At 41.0% G+C, this 24,079-nt stretch overlaps 1 protein-coding gene across 1 annotated transcript in view; it reads right to left on the bottom strand.

Annotated features, from left to right (window-relative positions):
• ADGRA3 (adhesion G protein-coupled receptor A3) overlaps positions 1 to 24,079 on the bottom strand; it is a 136,309-nt gene that overhangs the window by 29,012 nt on the left and 83,218 nt on the right. Inside the window, exons 11-12 of the mRNA XM_043572874.1 lie at positions 10,642 to 10,803; positions 6,844 to 7,047 (exon numbers count right to left, since the gene is read on the bottom strand). Coding sequence (XP_043428809.1) covers positions 6,844 to 7,047; positions 10,642 to 10,803 — 366 coding nt within the window. The remainder of the gene's footprint in view (positions 1 to 6,843; positions 7,048 to 10,641; positions 10,804 to 24,079) is intronic.

Below are 24,079 nucleotides of genomic sequence, written 5' to 3'. Positions count from 1 at the left end.
TCAAGGTTAAGAGTGGTTGACAGCCAGGAGAAAGACATCCTTAAAACGGGGCTTTTTTGGATGATTAATTACAGGACTCCCTATCACAGTGCTTTTCCAGTTAGCTGCTCCCTCTTGTGGCCTCAGGCGGGATTCTGCACACACATCTCATTGCTAATATGTGCACTTTTCACAGTGTAACTCACTGTCTGCCCCTTTAACGAGAGTAGCAGGATTTTTGAGTACAGATAATCTCCCTTATGTTTCTGGACCCTCTACACTAATAATAGTTCCTGGCACTTGTATTGGTAAAAGTAACCCATCGTTTGTAAAACTAACGAAAGTCTGCGTGGCATGATTGTATTTTTAAAAAAGGATCTATTTAAATAAGCAAGTGATTAAAATTAGTTTTTAACTGCTGTGCTTAGAACAATCTTGGAGCACACTGGACACACACAAATGTCTGCTGAATAAAGTATTTTGAAAAGTTTGAATACTGGAAGTTTGAATATTTCTTTTGAATGGAAGATGCCAAGAAGGTATTTGGTAGAAATACTCTAAGAGGGGCACCCGGGTGGCACAGTCGGTTAAGCGGCCGACTTAGGCTCAGGTCATGATCTCACAGTTCATGAGTTCAGGCCCCGTGTCGGGCTCTGTGCTGACAGCCTGGAGCCTGTTTCAGATTCTGTGTCTCCCTCTCTCTGTTCCTCCCCTGCTCATGCTCTGTCCTCTCTCTCTCTCTCAAAAATAAACAAACATTAAAAAAAAAAGAAATATTTTGCCTAAGAAAAATACACAAAAAGGTTTCTACTGTTCTCACTTAAAAATATAACCTGATAGAGAAACAAAGTTTCTTATAAATTCACTCGCTAATCTAGTAAATTTCTACTATGTATGTAACTTTATCTTAAATAGGTGTGCAGAAAAAAAGGGAAATACATCAACAGATCGATTAGTTAAAAGGTCAAATTCCTGATAAAGCGTTACATACTGGACATTTATTAAAACTTGAGAACTATAAAATTCAATAATATAGGTTTGTTGTGAACACAAAATGACTCAAAAAGCACAGGTCTCTGGGTAAGCATTACTTATGGTATATCAAATTAATTTTAAAAAGAAGACATACTGACATTTTCTGAAAGAGCTGAAAAAAAGGAAATGACATCTATAATTTCTAGCAGTGAGAAAATGTTTTCTATCCAAGTTTAAACTTGCAAAACCATCCAAACAACAACAAATAATAAAAACTCAGAGGAGTAAGAACAGATCGTTGACAGATGAAAGCTACATATTCAAGGCTGTATATACCGTAGCTTCTGAAATATCCTTTAAAGTCCAATAAGGAATATTGTTAAATATTATTACAGGTGACCTGGGATGGAGAGGGGACGGTTAGGGGTGCCCGAAAAGCTGTATCAAAATGTCTGGATTTTTATAGGAAGAATATAATATTTGTATATTTAATTTCCTTAAAAGAAGTGATCACTTATTATGGCAAAGCTGTAAATCTAATGAAAACAATCACTGAGAAACACTCATTTGTTACATTTACCATGATTTTTACCTTTTGCCGCTGTCATTCCATTTAACCCTCTGTTCATTTTTAAATGTATGGAATGCAGCAATAGAAAGACATACACATGGGCAATTAGAGCTAATAAATTAAAAAAACCTCTCTTAAAACCCTTTGGGAAATACCGTATATGTTGTTGGCGTCTAATTTTTATTACTGCGGATCATATGCCAACCCTGGGGAAAAGAACATAGGATCTGAAATAAGAAACCAGGATACGGGTCCCAGCCTCACCACTTAGTGGCCACTTAACACTGCACAATTTTGTTTATACTCTCTGGGTCTCATCTGTCACAGGCAGCTAATGATCTTTCTAACAAACGGTTGTAAGGACCGCATGGGATCATGACCATGACAAGCATAAGAGGCCACATCACTGTGGGTGGTATTTTTATTACTCTTACTACCGCAGTGTGGCGAATGGTTATCTGGAGTCTGGGGAAACAGAAAATGTCTTCAAGTAACTGACTTCCCAGCAATAATCTAGAACCTCATCATATTTTGACTTCTACAATTCACTTTTAGCATTAATTTCAATACTAAAAATCGACCAAATATGAACACACATAAAATTAATGTTATCACAGAGCTCTTACTATTGTATTGGCAAAATTCATGTATATTTCCCCATTTACAAGATATTAAGTCAAGAAGAACGTTAAGTATCATAAAGGATGTCAACTCCAATACTTCCATTGGATCTTAACCTCTTTCCTTATGAAACAACCTGAACGTCTGCCACTGTGTAATTAGCAAGTTAAAATTTTCTGAAATCCTAACTTTGTTCAATTCTGCGGAATTCTAACACAAATCTGAATAAGTCAGAGAGGCACCACCTGCCTTCAAACAAGAAAATACTAATTGATTCATACTGTCTTAACTATCTACTCCCTTGATTTTAAAGATAGATATGATACACTCCAATTTTTTTGTGAATAATTAGTTATTAACTGCATACCACTTTTTGATTATCTCACTGCTAAAGATTAACAGGAATTACGTTTGACTTCAGAATGAAGTTTTTATTAACTGACTTTCCTTGCTAATTAAGCTTTGGCTGTTAAATTTTATTCAACAGTATTTATTGGATATTTTGTTACTCTGTATTGGGCACTGTGCAGGATCTGCAGATAAACAATGAATAAGCCACGGACACTAACTCAAATATTGATAATCGAACAGGGGAGAGATAACAACAATAAAACAATAATGAGAACTAACATTTATTAAGGGCTTATTCTGTGCTGGACACTACTATAAATGTCTACATATTTGCCTCCTTAATCCTCCAAGTAATCCTTTGACTTAGCTACTGTTTCCTGACGCCTATGTAACAAATGAGGAACTGACATTCAGAGAGGTGAAGGTGCTTGCTCAAGTTTGCACAGCTCTTAAGTTAGGGAGCAGAAAGACAATGTCTGGCTGCAGAGACCAAATTCTTTGTCACCATATCCCATGGCTTCTCAGTCTAACTCAGCTCACCATAGTATCAGCTTTGAATTATTCTGGAGAACAGACGAAGCACTATGGAACAAACAGGCGGTGATGAATTCTCAGGAAGAGAAGGAAGATACAATTCGCATGGAGTCTTAGAAACAGAGTAGCAAGGCTTTCACCAGGCAGAAGTGGGAAAGAGGGTGGGGTGGGAAAGGGGGCAGAAAGGAGGGCAGGGGGCCCGAAGACATACACCACTGGTGTGGAAAGTTAGAGAACTTCAGTTGGGGTCTCGGACGAGGGAAATATGGGATGTGCAAGAGAAACTGATTTCTAAATTCCAATCAAGCAAAGTTTAAAGAACCAATTCTTCCAGACTACATTACAACTGAATTCAAAACGCCAGCAATTTCTAAAAGCTCTTAGCAGATTATCGAAAAACAGATACTGTTGGGTGAGCTAATATAATCTGTTATGGCACCGACAGGAGAAGGAAGCATTTGGTTAAGAAAAAAGAACAGATGTGGTACTGTAAGAGTCCAAGGACAGCTAATTCAGTCTCCACCTGGCCGGCCCGCATTGGTGCTCACTGGTGACTCAAGCACTCTGCCCTCAAGCAAGCCTCAGCCTCCCGTGTAGGAGGTGAGAAAACCATTTGGCCCCTGTGTGTAACATGCAATGACAAAGAGATGCACAGAGTGCGACAAAGTATGGAGGAGAAATAAAGGAGATAAGGGTGGGAGAGGACAGACAGGACGGTATTAGGGAAGATTTCTTGAAGGCAATATTTCTTTTTTTTTTTTAATATTTTTTTTCAACGTTTTTTATTTATTTTTGGGACAGAAAGAGACAGAGCATGAACGGGGGAGGGGCAGAGAGAGAGGGAGACACAGAATCGGAAACAGGCTCCAGGCTCCGAGCCATCAGCCCAGAGCCCGACGCGGGGCTCGAACTCACGGACCGCGAGATCGTGACCTGGCTGAAGTCGGACGCTTAACCGACTGCGCCACCCAGGCGCCCCGCTTGAAGGCAATATTTCTGCATGCACAACCAAATTGCTGAGAAGGGGAAGGAGAGGAGCCAGGAATCCTAGCAAAAGAATTAGCATGAGACTGGCCTAATAGGCTGGGAGAGGAACCATGGGGGGTTGGTTGTTAGTGGACAGAAGAAAGGAGGCAGGAAGAAAGATGGGGCAGGAGGGCAGATAAATGCCAGAGGATGAAGCTCCCTGGCAGCCAGCCTCCAGAGAGACATGAAGAGTATTTATCAGAGGATACGCGAGGTCAATTTCCATGTTGGGTAGATCCAGGGATAATGCTAGTAACAACATTAACCGCGTGAAATGACACGGACACGGACAACTTGAACAGCCTCTGCAAACAGGAAGACTCCTGGAGACCCTCTGCTCTGCGGCCCTGGAACTTGTTACTAAAGGGTGGACAGACTAGGAGGTGTTCCCAGAAGGCCCAGCAGGGCTGAGGAGCCGCTCAGGGAACTGGCACGACAGCTCTCTGGTAGAGGGTAGGAAAGTATTTCAGTACTTTACTGTCATGGTTGAATTGCTACATGCTGGCTGAATGCCAGCCCTAGGGAGACAACCTATATAAGGAGGATGGATTTTTAAGGAAGAGCCGGTTGACCCAAAGACTAAAGAGGAAGCCACAACGGTTTGGGTAATCTAGAAGTCCAAACCAGGCTGTGATGGTAGTAAAGAAAGAAGGACAGCGATTGAAGAAATACATAAAAAGCAATTCAAGAAGCTCCTATTGCTAACGGAAAACTTCCTTGTTATAGGTTTAACTTTGTATGGTAGCATACTCTCCCATTCAAAGGTATATACATGGTATCTAGTTCGTATATGCAAGGCTTTAAAAAAAAAAGAAAAAGACATGCGTAAAGAGTAAAAACCTCCCTAGTGTAAAGTTACAAATGTAAAGTTAGTTTCCTGTTAAAGTCTAAAGCATTTGCTCTGTTGACGTTACAATTTTTAACTAATTTTGTGTCACGAAGGGGAGACTCCCTTTTCACTCGGTTTAATCATGTCCACCAAAGAAGCATGAATAATAGTGCAATGTGTCCTTGGTTTCTGGCCACAGATGATCTTAAAAGGATAGGAATAGTATGAAATTGACAAATCTGAGTGTGTTCATTTAAAGCTTTCGACTTTGGCAGGTAGAAACTCTCCTTACCCAGAGGGGTAGCTTGTGAAATTGATGAAATGTAGGGTTTCATCATTTGTAATCCCTTTCTACCAGCTCTGATCATCTAAGATAGAAGGGTTCATCAATTTTAAGTGCTCCTCAAAGGCACATGCCTTTCTCTCTCGGGTGTGTGTGAGATGCTGTTTCTCTGCCTTCTGTGGTATGTTTTACCAATGAAAAACACAACAAGGAAAGAACAGGTCTGCAGAAGAAATGCTGGGTGCATTGAGTACCCTCACAGAACCAAGAGTAACAAATAAATCTTGCCAATTTTCCTCTGAGTATATTATATCAAGTAAATATATTATCATTAGACATTCTGGCCTGGTTGAGATTGTCCTGGGAAGTGGGGGAAGTTGGACTGCTTCTAAATTCAGCAAGCTGGCTCTCCTTATGGAGGTCACCAATAGCAAGGTGTAACAAAATACATTAATTTTCTTTCTTTTTTCTTCTTTTCTTTGTTTTCTCTTCTTTTCTTTCTTTCATTCAATATTTACTGAGTGCCCATATTCATTCATTCATTCATTCATTCATTCATTCATTCATTCAATGTTTGCTGAGTGCCCATATTCATTCATTCATTATTTACTGAGTGCCCATATTCATTCATTCATTCATTCAATATTTGCTGAGTGCCCATATTCATTCATTCAATATTTACTGAGCGCCCATATTCATTCATTCATTCATTCATTCAATATTTGCTGAGGGCCCGTATTCACTCATTCATTCATTCATTCATTCAATATTTACTGAGTGCCCATATTCATTCATTCATTCAATATTTGCTGAGTGCCCGTATTCATTCATTCGTTCATTCATTAATTCAATATTTATTGAATGCCCACAATGTACCAGGACACCTAACACCTATTTGATCAATTACTATGCAGTCATTAAAGTGAATGGAATATTGTTTGTGATATAATTCAGGGACAAGCCAGAAACAAAGTCCTGTGTCATTAAAATCCACAGACAACACAGCTACATGTGGCCATGCAAAGCTAAATGAAAAAAATGTGGGTTCATTAGGGTGTTAGACTTGGACCTCCACTATTTGCTTCAATGTAGTCTTAATGAAACACATCTAAACCCCAAATTTTAAAACTCAATAAAAATGCTTTTCATTTTGCTTGCTGCAATAAAACACACATTTTCTGAAGACAGATCACATGTTTGCACTTCTTTGCCAAAACTCTTGATATACAGCTTGCCTGATTAAATGCCCAATCTCAAGGCTGGCTTTTCCATTAGGTCCAAGAGGCACAGAGCCAAGGACACACAATACTTTCAGGAGGTCTACGAAATGTTCTCATGTCTTTAAAATCAGGAGCATAAAAATGAACTTTCAGGTCAAAGAAAATGTCCTAATATGTATTAATATATTCATCTTTTTACCAGTGCAGTCATAAAATATAATTTTGATATTTTTGTATGGAGACGGGGTCCAAAGGGCAAAAGTGCCTAGGCCCATGAGAGGCATTACATGTCCCTTCCTGGTCTGAGTTTCTTTCAAAACAACAGCAAAAAACAATACCAATACCTACCCCACCCCCAAAATAACTTCTAATTAGGTGATTCTTCAAAGCAAACCATTTTGAGTATTCTAACCTAACAATAAAGAGTCTTAAATGCTTATAGAATGTAACATACCTTTAGGGCCAGACTTGAAAACGTATTTGACACATTGCACTTAAAGCTCAGTTGCTTATCCAGGTTTCCATCTGGATCCCGCCTTCCATACTCAGAGAGGCCTGTCCGGTCAGAGGCTGCTACCTTCTGGAACACGGTACACGTCATCCCAGTGAAGCCAGCAGCCTTGATGACATAAGCTTCCAGAGCAATATTGGGTGAATACTTCAAAAGTCAAAGAGGAGTTATGAAAGATTTACAGCATGAGGGAAAAGCACTTTCAAAGAGTCTTCAAACACAAAACACTGTACATAAGCTAGAGGCAAAAAGCTCAAGTTCTTACGTAACAAAGACACTGTGTAGGTAACTGGCACATAAAAAAAGATGCTGGAAACAAAAGGATATCCTAATCTAGAAAAATACCAACTGAGGAACATGCTTTGTGGGATGGAGCCCCACATCGGGCTCTGCACTGACAGTGTGGAAGCCTGCTTGGGATTCTCTCTCTTCCTCTTTCTCTGCCCCTCCCCTGCTCGTGCTCACTGTCTCAAAATAAATAAACTTTTAAAGAAAAGAATTAAAATAATAAATAAAATAGGGACACCTGGGTGGCTCAGTTGGTTAAGTGTCTGACTTCAGCTCAGGTCATGATCTTGCGATTTGTGGGCTCGAGCCCCATGTCAGGCTCTGTGCTGACAGCTCGGAGCCTGGAGCCTGCTTCAGATTCTGTGTCTCCCTCTCTCTCTGTCCCGCCCCGGTTCACACTCTGTCTCTCTCAAAAATAAACATTAAAAAAAATGTTTAAAAAATAAAATAAAATAATAAATAAATAAACTTTAAAGAAAAGTGTGTCTTATAAAAAAATCAGCTAGAGAAATCAGTGGACTCGCTTAGTAACACAAGAGTTACTGGGGTTTGGGAAATACACTTTCAAAAGCTGCCTTGTTCTAAGGCACCTGGCTGTCTCTGTCGGTAGAGCATGTGACTCTTGATCTTGAGATCATGAGTCTGAACCCCAAATTGAGTGCAGAGATTACTTAAAAAGAAACTTAAGGGGCGCCTGGGTGGCTTGGTTGGTTAAGCGTCCGACTTTGGCTCAGGTCATGATCTCGCGGTCCAGGAGTTCGAGCCCCGCGTCAGGCTCTGGGCTGATGGCTCAGAGCCTGGAGCCTGTTTCAGATTCTGTGTCTCCCTCTCTCTCTGCCCCTCCCCTGTTCATGCTCTGTCTCTCTCTGTCTCAAAAATAAATAAACGTTAAAAAAAAAAAATTAAAAAAAAAAGAAAGAAACTTAAAAAAAAAAGGCAAGGTCCCATTTTAAGTCCTATGTATGGACAAAGTCCTCTTTTGCAATTTTTTTTAAGCGTAAAACTTATGTGCAAGGTGTGTAAAATCTATCAAGAAGATAAAATACAAATTAAAAAATATAAAAGGCAAAGTAGAATGTGCCAAGCACCATATGTATGGAAGAAAAGAATTGGTGCTCCCTCAAATATTCAAGACTAACAAATTTTTGCATTAGCTTTTGCAACCCAGATGTCACATTGTGAAAACTCTTACTAAATTCGATTGCATTTTTTTAAGCTTATTTATTTTTGAGAGAGAGAGAGCAGGGGAGGGGCAGAGTGAGGCACAGAATCCCAAGCAGGCTCCGCAATGTCAGCGTAGAGCCCAACGTGGGGCTTGAACCCACAAACCGTGACATCATGACCTGAGCTTAAATCAAAAGTTGGATGTTTAATCGACTGAGCCACCCAGGTGCCCCCAACTGTGTTTGTTAACGAAGTATGTTCCATTTTTTTATTGACCAAAGACACAAATAATTAAGACAAATATGTGAAACCTCAGTTGAAAGGAAGAAAACAGCCATTTTTGAGGTGCCCTGTAAGCTGTATCATTTGATAAGTAGATGCACAATTTCTAGGAACCTTTCCTACCCTTTGAAATGGAGGACAGGCCGCCTGGGGGTGGTGCTCAGGTGGTTGAGCGTCCAACTTCAGCTCAGGTCATGATCTCAAGGTTCATGAGTTCAAGCCCCACATCAGCTCTATGCTGACAGCTCAGCTCAGAGCCTGGAGCCTGCTTCGAATTCTGTGTGTCCCTCTCTCTCTCTGCCCTTCCTGCACTTGTGCTCTGTATCTCTCTCTCAAAAATAAATAAAAAGCATTAATGTAAAACTAAAAAATAAAATAAAATAAAATAAAATAAAATAAAATAAAATAAAATAAAACAAAACAAAAATAAAATAAAATAAAATAAAATAAAATAAAATAAAATAAAATAAAATAAAATAAAATAAAAGGAGGGCAAATGCACTATGCACCTTTATTATATCCTTGAGTTCTCCAAAGAACCAATGAAGTTTAGAGAAAGGAAAAAGTTCTTTGAGCTTAGTAAGGCTCAGGCAAGGAATTTAAAATAGATCTAAATGACCAGGGAAGACCAAATGTGGTCATCGAAAATGGTGTGGGGCACCTGGGTGGCTCAGTGGGTTGAGCATCTGAGCAGCTCAGGTCATGATCTCATGGCCTGTGAGTTAGAGCCCCACGTCAAGCTCTGTGCTGACAGCTTGGAGCCCAGAGCCTGCTTGGGATTCTGTGTCTTCCTCTCTTTCTGCCCCTAACCCACTTGCATTCTGTCTCTGTCTCTCTCAAAAATAAATAAATATTAAAAAAAATTTTTTTTTTTAAATATGGCGAGCCAGTTTCCAGTAAGGTCATGTGTCTGAGAGAGAAATTACCCTGAAGTATGTTGTCAGGTCAGTAGCCATGGTAGGCCCACCATTTTATTTACTATTCAAGAAAGTAATCCTAAACTTAATTGAGCAAAAGGAACAATAAAACACAGTATCATCAAAAACATCCCATCAACCTCTGGAAAAACAGTAACCCTGAATTGTATAAAATCCTAGGAGGAAGTAGAGAGTATTCTATGAACCGACTTAAAATCATTAGGAAATGAGAACCGTGGACCAGAGATCAGAATATGAGTAGTAAGGGAATGACAGAGTATTTATCATATTTACCACATTTGTAGAAAAAGTCAGCAGTACACCAAGAAATTTAGAGCTGCTCAATTTAGCACAAATAAAATTTAATATGATGAGTGATTATTAAATATAAATACTCACTATTCCAAGAGTGAGACTTACTGGAAATGTCAACAGTGCACAAAGGTTAGAGGGCCTCCTTGTTCTCTCTCTTTTTCTGTTTCAATTTTTTTTTTTTTAGTAGTGTTTATTTATTTTTTGAGAGAGACAGACAGACAGACAGAGTGTGAGCAGGGGAGGGGCACAGAGAGAGAGAGACAGAATCCAAAGCAGATTCCAGGCTCTGAGCTGTCAGCCCAGAGCCCAACGTGGGGCTTGAACTCACAAACAGTGAGATCATGACCTGAGCTGAAGTGAGACGTTTAACCGACTGAGCCACCCAGGCGCTCCCCAGTTCTCTTTTGAAATTGGAACCTGGGCAAACAATCTGACACTTTCTCAGAACATCCTTCAGGGCCCAGAACAGAGTATCAGCTGGGAGGTGCATGTGACAGTTACAGTAATCCTACAGTGTGCTTATTTGTCTTTCAAATTAAATGGCGATAACCATTCAAACTGCAAATTAAGAAAGTATTTTCTAATTACCAAGAAAACAGATTACTCAAAAGTGAAATGAGCTTTTAAAATGTTAGAGAACTGGAAATTCTGTAATAATCAGCAGGAACAGAAAATACCCACATCATGAGGAAAAAAACCAAAACTATCTTTTATAAGTTCAAGTTGCTTTCAGTGAATTTCTTTTCTTAGAATTCTAGGACAATGTTACACTTACTGTTGAATAAACGTGAGCTCCGTTTGCTAATCGGTACGTAGCAATGCGCTGTAGACACTGAACAATTCGACTGCAGGCCTTAGCTTCCCTCTGTGCCAGCCACAGAACACGCTCGTCAGCCAACATGATGTTGCTTGCAATGTCAACCATCACATCACCTAGCTAGCAGGTGTGCAGGAGAGAAGAGGAAGACCTTTAAAACCAATACAGGCTGTTTTACATAATCAAAATCACAATGAGACACCAAGATTGGCCTTCTGTCTAAATGTTCACCTGAAAACCCAACAGGCACTTATTTTTTCTGACTGAAGCATTTTCAGATATGAATAGCACATTCAGTTATGACCAGCGGGTAACATTTAGCTCAGGGGCGCCTGGGTGGCTCAGTCAGTTAAAGCATCCGACTTCAGCTCATGATCTCACGGCTCATGGGTTCGAGCCCCGGGTCAGGCTCTGTGCTGACAGCTCGGAGCCCAGAGACTGCTTCAGATTCTGTGTTTCTGTCTCTCTCTCTCTCTCTCTCTGTCTCTCTCTCTCCCCCTTCCCCTGCTCACATTCTGCCTCTCGCTCTCTCTCTTAAAAAAAACACATTTAGCTCAAAACAGTATACTTGAATAACTACCAACTCATTGGTAAAGAATGACATGTGGTACTCATTTTCATAAGGGGGGAAAAAGGCAGTTAAGTTAATCAAGGAGAAGAGAAAGATATCACACGATTCCCAGAACAAAAAGATCTCAACTCTTTGGAAAAACATTTATAAAGACCTCTTTTTGTATGTTAGCTCAGTATTATTAGTAAGAAATACACACGGCTACCTCTTTAGTATCCTGTCATGTCCAAAACCCTAGGAATGTCCAGCTATCATGAGTTCCCCGCATATGCCAGGCCACTAGATGGGTCTTTGCACATGCGGTTTCCATGACCTCGAATGAACCTCTTCGGTTCCTCCCAGTTCAATGAATGCTTTACGATCCAGTGCCATGAAATACATGGATCCTAAGAGGTACTTTTCCACCACTTGTTTTATTTATTGAATTCCTTTTATTAAGTTCAGTCCATGACTTACAGATGTAAACATCTGTCAGGCAATGCCACCAAAATTGTCCATTAACTATTATCGACACTGACTTGTATGTCCCATGTCAGAGAAATGCATTGAATAGCCCGGGCTAATGAGACATACTGGTGTCGAGGGGGTTTGCTATCAAGCAAAATGTTCCTGAGAGGGAGATCTATGGCAGAAACAACTACAAAAACATTCCAGAGGTAGGATCACAGGATTTACAAGCTGGCTGGGCCTCTAATCAAGAAACAAACAGCAAAGGTGTTAAGCCCCAAAGCCAAGCGAGAAAGTGAAGGCTATTTTAGCAAATGTCTTTTCGTCATCCCAGAAGATCCCCGATGAGCTGTTCAACCCTGCTCTGCATCCGATACTCTTCCCAAGATGTACAATTATGAGACTGAGGTGGGACTAGAAAATGTTCAGTCCATCCCACCCACAGTTCACTTCACAAGGAAGACAAGCCTGTGGAAATGCACTGGATCCCAGCGCTGGAGCACGATGGGCGAGGCAAGTGAGTGAGTACAGGGGTCAAGAGTAGGACTTCCAGTCCTGACCTCTAGCTGAGCTGGACACTTACCCTCTTATGCCTTCCTTTAATTGTAAAAGGCAGATAATAACAATCCTGTCTTTTCTGAATGTTGTGGAGATTAAGTTCCTATCATAAATACAAGGCTCCTAAAACCATGCCTGGTCAGCTGTCCTCATTATTGTATTTTATCGCTCCATTATTTGTTTAACATTTCAATTCCAGCATAGGCCCCTCTTTCAAGATAGCTCTAGGAGCGTTAAAGAGGAAGGGTGTATTTATATGCAAAACTATGTAAGAACTCATATAACTCAATAGCAAAAAAAAAAAAAAAAAAAATCTGATTAAAAATTCGGAAGAAGATCTGAATAGACATTTTTCCAAAGAAGACATACAGACTGACCAACAGGTACATGTAACGGTGCTCAACATCGCTCGTCATCCAGGAAATGCTAATCAAAGCCACGATGAGATGTCACCTCACACCTGTGAAAATGGCTACCACAGGGACAGCTGACGAGGATGTGGAGACAAGGGAAGTCTTGTGCGCTGCTGGTGGGAACGTAAATTGGCACAGCCACTTACTTCTAGAAAGCAGTATGGAGGTCTCTTGAAGAATTAAAAATAGGGTCTAGCAACTCCACTTTACCTGAAGAAAATGAAAATGCTAACTCATAAGATTCTCGCGCCCCTACATTCACTGTAACGTTACTTACAGTAGCCGAGACATGGAAGCAAGTCAAATGTACATCGATGGACGAATGATAAAGAGAACGTGGTGTCCACACACATGTGCACGCGCACACACACTCTCTGGAATTTTACACAGCCGTAAAAAAGAAGGGTATCTTGCCATTTGTGACAACGTGGTTGGAACTTAAGTTGAGGTATTATGCTAAGTGAAACAGGGCAGACACAGGAACACAAATACCATAGGATCTCACTTCTATGTGGAACCTTAAAACTGCCAAGAAGACAGACAGGGAGTTGCCAGAGGAGGGAGTAGGGGGTGGGCGAAATAGGTGAAGGAAGCCAAAAGGTACAAACTTCCGGTTACAAATAAGTCATGGGACGTAGCATGGGGGCTGTAGTTAAAAATACTTATTGCGGGGCGCCTGGGTGGCGCAGTCGGTTAAGCGGCCGACTTCAGCCAGGTCACGATCTCGCGGTCCGTGAGTTCAAGCCCCGCGTCGGGCTCTGGGCTGATGGCTCGGAGCCTGGAGCCGGTTTCCAATTCTGTGTCTCCCTCTCTCTCTGCCCCTCCCCCGTTCATGCTCTGTCTCTCTCTGTCCCAAAAATAAATAAACGTTGAAAAAAAATTAAAAAAAAAAATACTTATTGCATATGTGAAAGTTGCTAAAAGAGCAGATCCTTCTCATGACAAGAAAAAAATTTTGTAACTGTTCAGTGATGGATATGAACTAGACTTACTTTGGTGATCGACTCACAATATATACAAATACTGAATCATTGTGTTGTACACCTAAAAATAATACAATGTTTCGTATCAATTACACCCCAACAAAAAACAAAAATTTAATTTAATTTAACTTAAAAAGAGGAGTGCCTTTTTAAAGTCTATGTTCAGGGCAGCCTGGATGGCTCAGCCAGTTAAACATTTTTTTAATATTTATTTATTTTTGAGAGAGAGAGAGAGACAGAGTACAAACAGGGGAGGGGCAGAAAGAGAGGGAGACACGGAATCCAAAGCAGGCTCCAGGCTCTGAGCTGTCGGCACAGAGCCCGACGTAAGGCTCAAAATCACGAGCCGCAAGATCACGACCTGAGCCGAAGTCAGATGCTTAACCGACTGGGCCACCCAGGCGCCCCTAAAAATAACTTAAGTCTATGTTCATCTGTAAATAGGACAATGCATCCAGCAAAACTGTCTCTCTCTACTCTCTAAAGAACTGCTACCTCATCCAATTAAAAATAGTTTATGGGCTTCTTAATGCCTCTAACATACTATATCGCAACTCTTTCCTTATTTTCTTTCCAATGTAAACATCTTAAGGGCAGAGACAACACAATGTCTTACTTATATTTATACCCTTATTCACTAGAACTCTTGGTATAAAAGCCAATAGCTACACAGTTCCATTTACTCACTGACTAAATATTTATTGAGAACCAAGGTGAGCCAGACACTGTCCAGAGCAATGGAGACACAGCAGTAAGAGAAACATACAAGGTCTATTAGGGGGCTTGTAATCTCTGAGGAAAATCCAGAACAAGTAAACGCATGTTTTAAAAGTGACTAAGTTGTGATAACTGCAAAACTACCAGAGTGATATATAATGAAGAGAAGGGAATTTAATCCAAACACTCTATTTTAATGGACTCAGACATTCCCAAAGAGCATTTCCCTCCAAACCCAACACATTAACAAGATCAACTGAGAACCAGAAAGGCCTAGGCCTATAATCAACCCCAATGCGACCCAGAGCCTATTCATTTTATACAATTCATGGAACATTAGCATCCTAGTATATAGTCTATATATTCCTAATAACAAACAGGTGAGGGGGGTGGATTTTATTCTAACAGAAGCTCTTGTTTCTGGAGCTATAAAGAAGGCAGTGGGGGGCGGGGGTGCCTCGGTGGCTCAGCCAGTTAGGCGTCCAACTCTTGATTTCGGCTCAGGTCATTGACGATCTCATGGTTCATGAGATCGAGTCCTGTGCCAGACTCCACACTGACAGCACAGAGCCTGCTTGGGATTCTCTCTCTCTCCCTGCCCTTCCCCTTCTCAAAATAAATAAAATAAACTTAAAAAAAAAAAAAAAAAAGGACAATGACTCCGATATGCCAATTACTGAACATGTCAATCAGCTATTTATACAGACAATTGGTATAGTAACTGCCAATTTTTAACAGGAATTCAGAGTAGCCTGAATAAATTGGCTAGGTTTGTGTCTCTTATTCTTACCTACTGTGGATTTTAAAAGATGCTCTATGGCTATCAAAAAATTCCCACTGGCTGCAAACACCTAAAAGATAATATGTAAGAAAACACAGACTCTAAGGTACTACAGAAATAAATATGGAGTATTCATAGATTAGCACCATTACAATTCAACTTGTCTTATACTTTTTTTTTTAAGTTTTAAACACATAGACTTTACGAAGATCCAACAGGAGACCTGACAGATACATCATCTCCACTGAGAAACTTTAATCATTGCATGATCAAAAAGCTACTTACTGCTATGGCCACCAGATAATGCCAGTAATGGAATTTAGTGTGTTCTAATAAGTGTAAAGAAAAGAAGTATCTTTAAGAAGGTATACAGCTAGCAAGAATGATTGCTTTAGCTGAGAATAAGCTATCTTTCTCATTACTTCATTCCAAATGGCTAAGAACTCAGGAAAGGGATTTGTTGCCAAAATACTCCCCAGAGCAGGTGATCATAAAATGCTGTAAACTTCTGTAGCTTGGTTACGGAAGCAGTTCTGAATCCGTCACAGTGGCAAAAAGAAGGACACAAAAAGGGTAACAGTGCATGAAAAATTAGATTGGATTAAAAGAGTATTCCTAAAATCTGACACACCAAGACAGTCTGGCAACTGTAACGAGCGTTAAAAAGCGTTGGATCTCTCCTTGACCTCATTTCCTAAAGGCCACTCCAGCCACAAAAGGGTCAGAAGCAATCACACACCTGCTCTCCCACCTGTCACAGTGAATGGTTGAAGCTCAAATAAAAACACGTGTGAACGCGCATTATCAAAGATTAAAAAGGGTAAAGAAATGGAAATGCCACATTAATAACAAAGAAAGCATCAAATGTCAATGGTCATAAGAATATTTCCTGTTCTCAATCTATGTGTTTGGAATTCTGACCAGAATCAGATCAAATCACCTGTAAATTTCATGAATGTCTGATGCGTTAGCATGGGAAACACACGAGATGATGCATAACCTAAACTTGGTATTTAATTGTAATGTGGGAGGATAGCAGGACAATGAAGACAGAGTATTTATGTGCCTTCGAGTTACACACTCCTGGGTTGAGACTTCAAGTCTGTCACCTGCCAGTTAAATGCCCGCGAGTCAGTTACTGAGCCTGCCCAACACTCAGTTTCCTCACTTGTAAAATGAGACCAAGAATTCCATGAGAAGGCTCAGAAGGGTTCATGCCGTAGGAAATTAAGAAAACAAAAGTTATCTTCAATAAGCAACTCACGTCATTTCTGAGAAAAGCCAAGGGATGTAGCCCTCCCCACCCCAGTTTGCATTTCCAAGCACAAGGAAGCAGGGGGTACCCGTTAAACCTAATAACCAGAAAATCAAGAATTACAGGCTCATGTGTGGGACGGGGCAGCAAGCCGGGCAGTTGTTTGGGGACAGCTAAGATGGTGACAGGTTGTAAAGGGATGACGTGCCGTCCAAACGTGACTAGGTAATAACAGGAATAAGGGCAGCAGCTGGTATTATTACTAAGTTCAAGAAGTCCTCATGATTCTCTCCTAGTTACACATTACGTATAATACTGAGATCACACCTATCTCAAACTGTGTTACTGCCCTGCATATTTTTTTTTTTACATGTTTTTAAATTTATTTTTGAGACAGAGAAAGAGCATGAACGGGGGAGGGTCAGAGAGAGGGAGACACAGAATCCGAAACAGGCTCCAGGCTCCGAGCTGTCAGCACAGACACAGGGCTCGAACTCACGGACCGCGAGATCATGACCTGAGCCGAAGTCGGGCCACCCAGGCGCCCTGAGCACCCAGGCGCACCTGAGCCACCCAGGCGCCCCTGCCCTGCATACTTTTAACAAAGGGATTACTCCACTGTGAAAGCCAAGTTTTAAAGGTGTATTTATGTCCCTCTTAACTAGCTTAGGTGTCCTGAGTGCCTGAGTGCCTCGGGATTCCACTGCAGGCTTCTCAGTTTGCTTGGTAAAGCAGTCAATATTCAGTGAGAGTCTCACTGTGATAATCATCAGCGCCTGTGGCAAAGATTAAAGATCTGATTTTATTGTGGTAAAGGAGCGAAGAAGATAATGAAGAGGAGGACGATGACTATGGGGGATCCCGGGGAAACAGGTGAGAAGTGGGGGAGGGGAGAGGCTGAGAATAATGTTATGTGGAATAAATGTCCCATTTACTCTCTTTCCTTACAAAACAGATTTGAGGTAGTTTAGCAAAATAAAAAGGATTATTCTTTTAAATTAAGAAAGCAGGGGCGCCTGGGTGGCTCAGTCGGTTGGGCGACCGACTTCGGCTCAGGTCATGATCTCGCGGTCCATGAGTTCGAGCCCCGCGTCGGGCTCTGTGCTGACAGCTCGGAGCCTGGAGCCTGTTTCGGATTCTGTGTCTCCCTCTCTCTCTGACCTTCCCCCATTCATGCTCTGTCTCTCTCTGTCTCAAAAATGAATAAACATTAAAAAAAATGAAAAATAAAGAAAGAAAGCAAGTAAAGAGTGGGAAATATAGACGTTTCAGAAAAAGATACACAAGTAAAAACTATGCATCAGTGCACAGCTTCTATCACACGGGAAAAAATGGTATGTTTCTAGGCGAGGCGGTGAAGACCATACCACAATAATCAACACAAAGGGAGAACGCTCCCTCCAGGTCAGCAAAGCTGCTTTTATGAGGAACACTACTCGAGACGTGGACCTCGATCGGCGGCCCCCTCAGCCATACCTTCACAACAAACGGAAGAGCCTAACTCCTCAGAGTCCTTCAATTCTCCCGAGGGAAGCTCATTTTGTTTTTTTCTGATTACACAAACCTCTGTGCATCTCCCATTGGGGGAGCATGGAGAACTAGGTACTCAGGAAGATTCCCCTACTAACAGTGAAAACTGCTGAGCGAAAACTCGTCAACAGGAAAGAAAGAAAGGCACCACTGACCAGTCAGACAATAAAGACTGTTCCAGAGGCCCACAGCAAAACAGCAGCAGGAATCCAAGAAGCTCTGAGGTTGAACTCTGATGGCCGTGGCTTATGTTTTGATTTCCAGGCAGGCCTACAAGGAGATCACTGCATTAAGCTGATAACATAAAGGGGACACCTCCAGGGTCAGGGCGAACCAGCAAGCAAAATTGAAACTGTCTTGACCTTGGCACAAAGTAGGAGGTGAAAAATCTCTTCCCTGGCAATTCGTAAACACAGCTGATCACACAGGACTAAGGTCAGGCATCACATTATTCCTGAGGTCTAAAAAACCTCAAGCTGAGAACTAATTTCAAAGCAAGCCCCTTACCTTGGTATTGCCCCTAGGCACTTAACAGAAGCAAACAAATATCACACTTCATAAGCATACATTAGACTATTCCCATGAAGACTCCTCATCATCAATATTAATCAACATTGTTCTGGAGGTTCTCACTAACAGACAACCAGAAAGGGAAAAAATTTAAAAAAGGATACAATTTAAACAGGAACAGATAAACCAACTGTATTCACTGGTGACCTATGTCTAGAAAATCCCACATAACCAACTGCAAAATTATGTGAACGAATTCCTTAAGGTAACCAGACACAAGATGCACATTTTTAAAAACCATAATTAGGGAAAATTGAACAAGGACTAGATATTTGATGGTGTTAAGGTCTCAGAGCTCATTTGGGTAACACATAACAGTATCACGGTTCTACTTTATCTTTTGGAATGTTTATTTATTCTGAGAGACAGAGACAAAGACAGAGACAGAGCCAGAGACAGACACAGAGAGAGAGAAAGGGAGAGACCGTGCATGTGAGTGCAGGTGGAGGGGGGCAGAGAGAAAGGGCGAGAGAGAATCCCAAGCAGGCTCCACACTGTCCACATGGAGCCCAACTCCCGGCTCGATCTTACGAACTGTGAGAGCATGACCTGAGCCAAAATCAACAGCTGAGCGTTTAACCCATGAGCCACCCAGGAGCCCCTCATAGTTCTATTTTAAAGTTCCTTTTATTTCAGGAAAATTATGGATGAGGTAGGACATCTAGAATTTGCTATTCAATGTTCCAGCACTGAAGAAGGAAAACAAGAAAGAAAGAAGAAAAAGATAAAGGAAAAGAAAGAGTGGGGGAGTGGGGACAAAAGAAGAGGATAGATGAAACAAAACTGGTCAAAACCGAAAAATGCTGAAGCCCAGTGGAAGGTAAAACACGGGTATTAATGATAACATTCTCTCTCCTACACTTTTAGAATTTTCCAAAAAAAAAAGTTTCTGAAAAGTTTTTACGAAGACTAAAGTATACATTTTTTTTTTTTTAAAGCAAGACAGGGATAGAAAAGGAAGATACTATAGTGCTTCTCAAAGCTTGTGCCAAAGACAGGACACTGGGCACAGTGTAGAAATGCAAATTTTCAGACCTCCTCATTGACAGACTGAATCAGAAACTGAGGGGGCAGGGCCACTGCTCTATTTCACAAACCTTCCAGGGATTGAGATATATACTCAAGTTTCAGAAACAATGTAACAAAGCCAGGGTAGCCATCTCTGAAAAGCTTAACAGTAAAGTCTGACAAAAATCAAGGAAAAAACATTAGTAATACTGAAAACAAAACAAAATGGTTAATACATAAGTGATTATATTTTAAGATAAGGAAGTGAAAGAACTTTACATTTTTAAAGATCTGGCCATAAAAATGTGCCAAATGAACTTTGTAGTAAACTAGCATTAGGGTGCATGCCTCGCTCAGACATTTAAAACTAGCTCACTGGGGCGCCTTGGGTGGCTCAGTCCGTTAAGCGACCGACTTCAGCTCAGGTCATGATCTCATGGTTTGTGAGTTCAAGTCCCACATCAGGCTCAGTGCTGACCGCTCAGAGCCTGAAGCCCATTTCAGATTCTGTGTCTCCCTCTCTCTCTGCCCCTCCCCCGCCCATGCTCTGTCTCTCTTTCCTTCAAAAATAAATAAACATTAAAAAAATTTCTTTAAACTAGAGCACCCTAAAAAATTAAAAATTTTAGGTATATATACATACATACATATATATAATTTTAAATATATAATTAATTACAATTTAAAACCAGAGCAGTAAAAGGACTATTATGCATAACCAAATCTGATCTTTATACATTCTCCTCTTCTGAAATGCACATATGTTTTCATAAGAGACATCACTAGTGTAAATACGGAACAGACACTTAAATTGCCTGACAGACAACCTTAAGCTGTTTTAAAAAAACCCCACCAAAAGGGCGTCTGGGTGACTCAGTCAGTTAAGCATCCGACTTCATTTCAGGTCATGATCTCACAGTTCGTGAGTTCCAGGCCTGCATCAGGCTCTGTGTTCATAGCACAGAGACCGCGTGGGATCCTGTGTCTCCCTCTCTCTGCCCCTTATGTGCTCTCTCTGTTTCTCAAAAATGAAACAAATATTAAAACAAAAAAGAGTCCACTAAATACACCATTTGGATCTGACGGCTGGGAAGCTTTCAGCACCCACCTTAAGATCACAGAGCACCAGCCTGAGCTGCCTAGACTCAATCATAGGTTAAAAAGCAATTGCTTCACAATATTTCCCTTATGAATTATTCATAACAGAGTAACTTTTTGGATATAATGCAAAAAATCAATTTAATTATTTGTCCAACTAAGCCATATGCATTTCAGGATACCTTAGAATAATTTCATGGTAATTAACATAAAACAAAGTCCTTAAACATCATGATTTCTTTTTACTGTTCTAATAAATGGCGACAGCTATGGCCTATACTTTAACTTTCCAGAGAATCTGATAGGATGCCTGTCACGACCACAGGTGATGATAGTACATTTATACCTCAATTATTCAATCCTAAATATTTTTCTTCTGTTTCCCCTATTTATACTTAATAATTTGCCATCATTTGTTTCCAAAGTTAATTCACACTTTACCTCTAATGTCACCAGTGAAAGTGACAGTTAAGTAATTAAAGCACTCTGGTGATTTTTTTTTTTTTAATAACCTACTTCTCGGCTTCGGAGATAAGAATGTTAAATTTCCTAACCTTATGAAAGTATAACATAGCTTTCAATGATTCCGCAAAAACAGTTTCGCCTCTATTTTCTCACTTGTGCACACAAACACTGCAAGTTAAGGAGGGCAAATATCATCCCATTTCAAAAATAAAGAAAGGGCCTCAGGTTAATAAGTAACTCATGAAACCCTACGCACTTCCTGTCCTCAACAAGATGCATCTACCTGACAGCACACCAAAGTGGAGACGGTTCACCGCATGCAGTGGGGGAACGCACACCTCTGGGCACCATGTGACTCCTCATGAGTTGAGATGCGCACAAAGCTTCTTCAGGCAAAACAAGGACAGCATGTGAATAAACAGGGCAGCGTGGGAATAAACAGGCAGCGTGGGAATAAACAGGCAGCATGGGAATAAACAGGGCAGTGAGGGAATAAACAGGGCAGTGAGGGAATAAACAGGCAGCGTGGGAATAAACAGGGCAGCACGGGAATAAACAGGCAACGTGGGAATAAACAGGGCAGCACGGGAATAAACAGGCAGCGTGGGAACAAACAGGGCAGTGAGGGAATAAACAGGCAGCGTGGGAACAAACAGGGCAGTGAGGGAATAAACAGGCAGCGTGGGAACAAACAGGGCAGTGAGGGAATAAACAGGCAGCGTGGGAATAAACAGGGCAGCGTGGGAATAAACAGGGCAGCGTGGGAATAAACAGGGCAGCGTGGGAATAAACAGGCATTATATATTGGCAAAATATTTCTCAGTGTCCACATTCCAGAAGATATGCCACTTATTCCCGGGACTCAAACCATTCCCTCATCATGTAGCAGCCAACCTGTGATTATCATCAAAATGGAAAGCAGCACTACCACAGAGCCAGAATCCAGACAGCTTCTCCCACCACTGGGAAAATTTACCACCGGAAGTAGGCTGTGGCCCAGAGAGACCATCAAGTAGCAAGACAGCTCTTAAGAAAACTGTGGTCTGAAGTGCAGACAGCAACACTAAAATGTTACCTCATCATCAAGTGGTCCCTTGACCTGAGTCTCATTTAAATACATGTAACTTTTTTGGGGGGCGCCTGGGTGGCTCAGTCGGTTGAGCGTCCGACTTCAGTTCAGGTCACGATCTCACGGACTGTGAGTTCGAGCCCCGCGTCGGGCTCTGGGCTGATGGCTCAGAGCCTGGAGCCTGCTTCCGGTTCTGTGTCTCCCTCTCTTTCTGCCCCTCCCCCGTTCATGCTCTGTCTCTCTCTGTCTCAAAAATAAATAAACGTTAAAAAAAATTAAAAAATAAAAAAAATAAATAAATACATACATGTAACTGTTTTTCTTCCTTTAGTAACTACATCCTACCAAATAAAGCACGTACGGTACTGGGGCTGTAGTTCCAAGTTCCAAAATTTATCACCAAAATGCAAGATATTAATAAGCAGTGTACTAAAAAGGGAAAAAAAAAAAGTTCCTTGGTTTAAATGATGTAGAAGAACTAGGGATGGTATTTACCTTTGAACATTATTAATGAATCTGGGAGGTCCTACATCAAGAAATGCATTAGACTTTGTTCAGGCCAGTGTTTCCACACAGCTGTGTGCTGTGTACTTTGGAAAACCACACAGGGCAACACTACTAGAAAGTAAACATGAGGGGTGCCTGGGTGGCTCAGTCGGTTAAGCATCTGTTTCTTGATTTTGGCTCAGGTCAAGATCTCACCGTTCATGAGTCCAAACACCACATCGGGCTCCAAGCTGACAGTGTGCTGACGGAGCGGAACCTTTTTGTGTAACTGACTCTATCACATAAGAGCCACTAGTTCTCAAGTAGCTTGAAACTTAACGTTTAAGAATACATTAATCTGCATCTAAAAACTTACTTGAAACATTATTTTCTGCTCATTCATTCTGAAAATGGTGGTTGTCAATGTTTTCACATAAAGGATACCATGTTGACAAGCACAGTTTTAAGAACATGGCCATATTAAAATATACCTGTTTTCTTTTCTTTTCTTTTTTAATATTTTGTTAATGGTTATTTATTTTTGAGAGACAGAGCATGAGCAGGGGAGAAGCAAAGAGAGAGGGAAGCACAGAACCTGAATCAGGCTCCAGGCTCTGAGCCGTCATCACAGAGCCCAACACAGGGCTTGAACTCACAAACCATGGGATCATGACCTGAGCCTAAGCTGGATACTTAACCAATTGAGCCACCCAGGTACCCCAAAATGTGCTCATTTTCAAAGTCACCAAATTTTCCTAACTTGCATATTACAATTACTAGGAATTTCAAAAAAGTTCCGAAAATAGTCTCCTTTTCCAGGATATTACGAAAGAAATTAAGCAATATAACAAGATCTGGGTGACTAAAATTCACAATAAGGATGGCTCTCCCTGGAGGGAAGCTAACCCATGGCCCCACCTACCCCGGAATATGGTATCCAGTCCAGACCATATCTAGTAAGTCTGACCGGAGAATTCACGCAACCACAAAGCCTCAGCAGGGTAGGCAACCAAGCCAGGAGCACAAGTCCCTGTACCCATTCTCAGAGCTCTAAGAGCCGCCTGGCCCAAAAGAAGATGATAATAGCAGGTCCCACTTGCCCAAGACCATTACCAGCAGACACACCCAGAAACCCAAACAGAGCTAACCAGTGAAAAAACAAAACTGGTAAGTCTAGAGGAGAAGCCCCATTACTCAAATAAGGAATCAAGGATCACAAAAAGTCACGTAAATATGACACCACCAAAGGAAACTCATCGAGTTCCAATAATGGAGGATCCAAGAACTGTCAGACAAAGAATTTAAAATACTCCTCTTAAGGAAATTCAGTGAGCTACAAGAAAAGAGAGACACCACTAAATAAAACTTGGGAAACAATACATGAATAAAATAAGAAGTCTGACAAGAAAACAGCAACCATCAAAAAACAAACAAACTGAAATCCG

This window comes from Prionailurus bengalensis, chromosome B1 (genome assembly GCF_016509475.1).
Source record: "Prionailurus bengalensis isolate Pbe53 chromosome B1, Fcat_Pben_1.1_paternal_pri, whole genome shotgun sequence".
NCBI lineage: Eukaryota > Metazoa > Chordata > Mammalia > Carnivora > Felidae > Prionailurus > Prionailurus bengalensis.
Note: the sequence above shows the minus strand (reverse complement) of the source record. Positions and strands in the feature narration are given on the sequence as shown.